Here is a 6,000-nt window from a genome sequence, read left to right as displayed (position 1 = left end):
CAGCTTTCAAATGGGTGGTCACTGGTCCCATCTAAAAACACATGCTACAAATGTATTGTTCTTGCTACTTTTTATTACTCACCACTCTCTCTTATTCATTTTCCAGCTCTTATTCAAATCAATGCATGGTTGCTAGGATAATTTGCACCCTAGCAAATAGATTGCAAAACTGGAGTGCTGCTGAATAAGAAGCTAAATAATTAAAAAAACACAAATAATAAAAAATTAAAACCAATTGCAAATTGACTCAGAACATCACTCTCTACATCATACTAAAAGTTAATTTAAAGGTGAACAACCCCTTTAAGGTTTAAGTCAGTTGCATGTGTAGGCTCAACAAACCAAGGGAATCACCTTGAGTCAATATTAATAAGCACTAATTAGAGTAAGTGTAACGTAAAAAGGAGAATTCCAAACACAAATACTATAGTAAGAGCAAAGTATACATCTAGAAATTCGACTTTTAATTGTTTCCAATTAATGCACATATATTTTCTTAAATTTGCTGTAACTACAGGTGTCCGAGACCCACTGAGGCAGCTGTTTCTACTTGCCATGACGGTAACAAAGTCCTGTCTGAAGGAGAAGCGGGGAGTGGTGACATGGGGTGACTGTGCTGTGCGCCTCCTTGTACAAGTACAGCTGAAGCAGGAACTGGAGTTAAGAGAACTTGTAATGGGAATGGCTCATGAAGTAAGACAACGTTCTAGCTCTATAACCTTTTCCTCACAATTATACAAGATATATTTGTGTGTGTCTGTATATATATATATATATATATATATATATATATTGAGTGATAGTGAGTGTGTAAGCTATAGTAGTGAAGTGTGTAAGCTATATTAGTGTTATTCAACACAGTACTCAGAGAACTGGCATAAAATAAACCAAAAACCATAATTTAATTTGCCAATGTTTCAGCCTCCTGAACCAAAACTATTTTTTTTGGTTTATGTGGAACAGTTTTGCATGTGCTGTGTGTTACAGAATATGTTACCATGCCATGTGTATCATACAGCTAGGAATAATTTTTGTTGCTAGTAAATAAATTTGGGTGGAATGTAATAAAAGTTTGTATGGGTACAGTAACCCATAGCAACTAATCAGCATTTTGGTTTCAAACAGCTGATCGCAAACTGCTAGCTGCTGATTGGAAAGGAGTTGACCTATAGCAGATGTTGCACTTTTTATTACAATACCATTCTGTGAATGTGTTTACATTCTGCACACATCTTCAGTTTACCCAATCACTGACACGAGGCATTGACCTGTAAATTTGTACATGAGATGATCATGCCATAAATATTTAGCGAATACTGCTTACACTTCGGTTGCTAAACCTGCTACCAGCCCATCCACCTGAACATGAAGAAAAAGAAAAGTAGCTGTTAGTATATAAATGACATACAGTGTATACATATAGTACATATCAACAGTATCAGCAATATGTTTGCTTGTTGTTGAAAAAACTATTTGTTCCTATCCACAGCTGGAGAATAAACCACAAAGTAGCCATTGCAGTCCAACTTGTTTAGAGGGGCAAGATGCTGTTACAGATCTCATAAAATCACTGCAGCCTCTCACAGAAAAAGAACAGCTCACACTGAAACAGCTTAGCACGGAGGTAAGACAAAGTGCAGTATATAAACTGCCCATCTTTCTGAATTCATATGCCATGAAGAGACAGTAGTATATTAAAATGTTCCTTTTGTTGTATCTGAAACCTTGCCACTACAAACAACATATTTTGCTCTGCATTCCATTTTTATCCTGCAGACAGGAGGTGTCTGTGTTTATAGAAAAAGCTATAAACCATTGAGCCATTAACTATCCTAAACTTCTTTAAACTTTCAATCAAACATCCTTATTTTTTGAATGAATGGGATGTCTTTAAGGTACATATTGCATTGTACTCTCGTATAACATAGTCTTTTTATCTCACTACCTCTGATGTGAGGCAAGAACTTAAAGCCTACTGAAACCTTAAGGGGGTTATTTACTAAACTCTGAATGCAAAAATTCCAAAAAAAATTCAGAATTTATTAAACCCAGAGGATGAAAAAGTCTGAGTCTGAAAATCTGGCATCTAAGAACTTTTGAGGTTGCATATAATACCCCAAAGCTTTCTGAGTTTTCGGATGAAAAATCCGAACAATTGTGAAAATCGGATGAAAAATCTGAAAAAAAGCAATCATTTTTGTTGACAAAGTGCAATTCTGTCTGCTGAGCTAAAATCTGAATATGCAAGTTGATTGTTTTGATTTGTATTCAGCTGAATCTTTTGTAGAAAATTTAATTTTAGTCAATTCTAAACATAACAAATTAAATACCTGCCTGGTCCATAATTTGATAATTTTTCTTGAATTTGTTGATTATGTATTTCTTATTATGGCTATGCCTGAAAATGTAGCAGCGATAACTGTTAAAAATAGGTTTTTTTATGTTTTCTTGTTATGAGCTAAATGGGTCTTCACTAAATGTCGGGTCGTGAAAATGGGACTAAACTCAAAAAAATAGCTCTTTCCAAATTCAAATAATAATTGATTGTTGCGTGTTGTTGAGTGTAGATGGTACCTTTTTTAGAAGAGGATGATTTTAATCAAGAAAAGGATACAACCAAGAAAGAAATAAGGCTGGGGGAGTGCCATGGAAAGGAAAACCCTGAAGTCATCACAGAGGATCCACATGACAGAAACCAAACAATTCAAGACAAAAACTTTCTATATGAAAATATGAAAGGCCAGGGAGAGGAGGACAGACAATATGAGTTAGGAGACCCAAAGATACATAAAGAAATTTCCGGTTTTGGAGAATCCACATCAAACCAAGTTGAACTGGCCAATAGAGAGAACTCTCACAAACAGATAGAGGAGGCTCATGCTGATGGAGATCTCCACTATTATGGTCACACACATGCAGACAAGTATTCCTCAACACAGAGAGAAAATGACAAGCAAATAAATATTGTTCTTTTGGAAGAGGTAATAAAAAGAGACAGTGACATCCAAGAGGAGGACCTCAAAGAAAAGGATGTTGTTTTCATTGGGAAAGCAGAGGAAGTTGATCAAGCAAACCTTTCTAGTGAAAGGGAACATGCTAGGAGTGACAGAGACAAGCTAACACAGACTGAGGAACAAACAGTGGCAGAGCACACCGTACAGGAAGCTGAAAACCTCAATATGGCGCATGTAAATGTTGATGAGAGACCAGGTGAAATTAATAAAAGTATTTGTGATCAGGTAAGCCTGTGTTTTGCCAGATAATAACAAAACATATAGCTAAGTAATTTATATACATCAGAGTTACATCACACAGTTGCAAGCCTAATATAGTTACAAGGTATATATTACATCAATATTATAGCTAATTGTGCGGTACATCAATATATATACATTTATTTACTTTTACCCTCTTCTTCAACTTTGTGCACCTCGCCTTTGCACCTAGCATATTGTATGTGAATATCTATACATAACTAATTAGACTGATAGATGGATCAATATATTTATATATATATATATATGTATATATAATTCCCCAAAATCCCAGCACTCACGATAAACTGAGTCACGCTGCCTGGGTGCACGCCTCAAGTAATTGCATACAATCCTCTCCTGACAAAGGCTGATTGTGCAGCCGAAACGTTAGTTTCTAAATAAAAATATTTATATCTTTGTGACAAGTCCTGTGAGTGCGGCTTCTTCAGGAGAGGATTATATATATCTAATGTGGCATTAAAATCTCCTATTATACAAAGGGGAATGAGGCTATAACAAAGAATATGTGTTCCATCAGAGATAGAGAAAGGAGGGGGGCATATACACATTGACCAGTAACATTTCTTGATAAAACAATTTACAGTGCATAATTATATATCTACCATAATAGTCAGAGTGGATGGATATCAATTCAAATGTATAGATATTCACATACAATATGAAAGATGAAAATTACATTGTAAAGGACATTTATACAACTAGGGTAGGTGGGAAGTGGATCTTCTAATTCCCAGAAAGTCACCACACACACAAAGTTGAAGAAGAGGGTAAAAGTAAACTGGAGTAATTCCATGAGCATAGAAAACGTTTGGTTTCCCAGTACTAATAAGATAGTTAATTGCACAAAGTAACCACAACTGCAGTACATGATGTTGTTGTAATTACATTTCATCAATATAAAATAATTTTAAAAATAACATAAAAACATCATACAGCTAAGAGGAATCAAACATTTGTTTTTGGATAAACTTGGCTTGCACAACTGTATGAAATGCTTGCTTCCCCTGTAGTATCATGACATGTCAAGAGATATAGAGGAATAAATGACATACATATTGTAGGGGTCCCCAGATGATTTGACTGCATCTGTAATGGAAGCCACAGAGAACCTGATAGCAAGTCTATTGTCTTTAAAAGCAAAAGTGGAACAGGCATATATTACAAGAGGTACCAAAGGAGATGTACCTCCCAGGACCGGAGAGAGATGCACTAAACTAGTAAGTAGTGTTTGAGACCAACTGTGTCCAAATTCAGCAATTTATATGTTAGATAGACAGGATTTATATATTTATTTTGTACTTATTAAAAGACTGTAGATTTATTTTATCAAACGGCTATTTTGGAATGATAGCATGCTTTATAATTAAAAAGAATAGGGTCAGTTTGAAGTTTAAAAATATACAGTATATATATATATATATATATATATATATATATATATATATACATGACTGCTTTTTTTAAGTTTTATTAGGGCAGAGACACACAGCCAGATTCAGGGCGATTTAGTCGCTTGGCAACTAACCGTCTCTTCTTCGGGGCGACAATCTCACCGAACTGCCTTCCCCCTGCCTTCCGCCTGCTTCGACTTCCGAAGTCGCCAAAGTTTCCTCGTGAGGCAACTTCAGGCGACTTCGGAAATCGAAGGCGCCGCTAGTGCCATTGCACTGGCGTTTTCTCATTATAGCAGGCGGAAGGCAGGGGGAAGGCAGTTCGGGGAGATTGTCGCCCCGCAGAAGAGGCAATTAGTCACCAGGTGACTAAATCTCCCCAAATCTGCCCGTGTGCCCCTGCCCTTAAGCTATCTAAACCTCTTTAATACTTAAATCTAGGATTTTAATTGGACTCTAAATTAATCGTTAATGCCAGTAGAAAAAAATCTACCTGTTGTTTCTCATTGTTTCCACCTCTTGTTTATACGCTTGGTCCTTTTAGCCTAAAGCCACTGCTGCTGACAGCACCGACCATCAGAGAACAGAGATTTTTTCCAGTGATTCAGGGTTTCTGGATAAATGTGTTGCAGTCAAAAAAGAAGGAATATCCGGAGAAGATGCAGGTGACTGCCCAACACAAGCTGATCTTACAAAAGAAGAGGAAAAACAGAGAATCAATGTAACAAACACAAGTTCTGATGCAATAAAATCGAACAAGGAAGAAGAAACCCTGACTCAATATAGAAAGGAAGACACAGCTGATACAGACCAAGTGAAAACAAGGAAAGCAGATCTTTGTGAAAAAGGAGATATGTGTGATGATAATACCAAAAAAAGTGAAAAGGAAAAAGCCCAGCCTTGTGATAAATGCACTGTAATGGGGTCCTGTGAGAATACAGAAGAAGGCATCAGTGTAGTTAAAGCGACACATGATAAAGATCTCCCCATTACACAGGTGAGTGTGCTCGAGCCCCAAAGTAGAGCTTGGATTGCTACATATATAAAGGGTATAGCAAATAAGTCTTGCATTTCATTCAAACAATAATAATTATTTTTGACATCCCTATAACTTCCATACACAATATGGGGAAATTTTATCACAACCCAATTAATCTTTCTGTACAGTTTGGAGTATGTAGCATGTGGAGAACGTGCAAGCTTGATGTAATACAGAAAACAGAGCAAAATTCCATGTACAATTACAGGCATAATATAGGGTAAAATACCACATGAGTGAATGTCTAGCAGAATGTCTAAAGTGACCTAATACTTTTTTGGTAAAAAAAACA

The 6,000-nt window shown here is 36.2% G+C and overlaps 1 protein-coding gene across 1 annotated transcript in view; it reads left to right on the top strand.

Annotated features, from left to right (window-relative positions):
* The first annotated feature begins 304 nt into the window (after positions 1 to 304).
* The window catches only part of LOC108710599, a 28,984-nt gene continuing 23,288 nt past the window's right edge, over positions 305 to 6,000 (top strand). Inside the window, exons 1-5 of the mRNA XM_018251716.2 lie at positions 305 to 693; positions 1,490 to 1,624; positions 2,568 to 3,239; positions 4,340 to 4,495; positions 5,214 to 5,666. Coding sequence (XP_018107205.2) covers positions 481 to 693; positions 1,490 to 1,624; positions 2,568 to 3,239; positions 4,340 to 4,495; positions 5,214 to 5,666 — 1,629 coding nt within the window. The 5' untranslated portion in view covers positions 305 to 480. The remainder of the gene's footprint in view (positions 694 to 1,489; positions 1,625 to 2,567; positions 3,240 to 4,339; positions 4,496 to 5,213; positions 5,667 to 6,000) is intronic.

The sequence above is a fragment of the Xenopus laevis genome, chromosome 3L, assembly GCF_017654675.1.
Source record: "Xenopus laevis strain J_2021 chromosome 3L, Xenopus_laevis_v10.1, whole genome shotgun sequence".
In the NCBI taxonomy this organism is placed as follows: domain Eukaryota; kingdom Metazoa; phylum Chordata; class Amphibia; order Anura; family Pipidae; genus Xenopus; species Xenopus laevis.
Note: the sequence above shows the minus strand (reverse complement) of the source record. Positions and strands in the feature narration are given on the sequence as shown.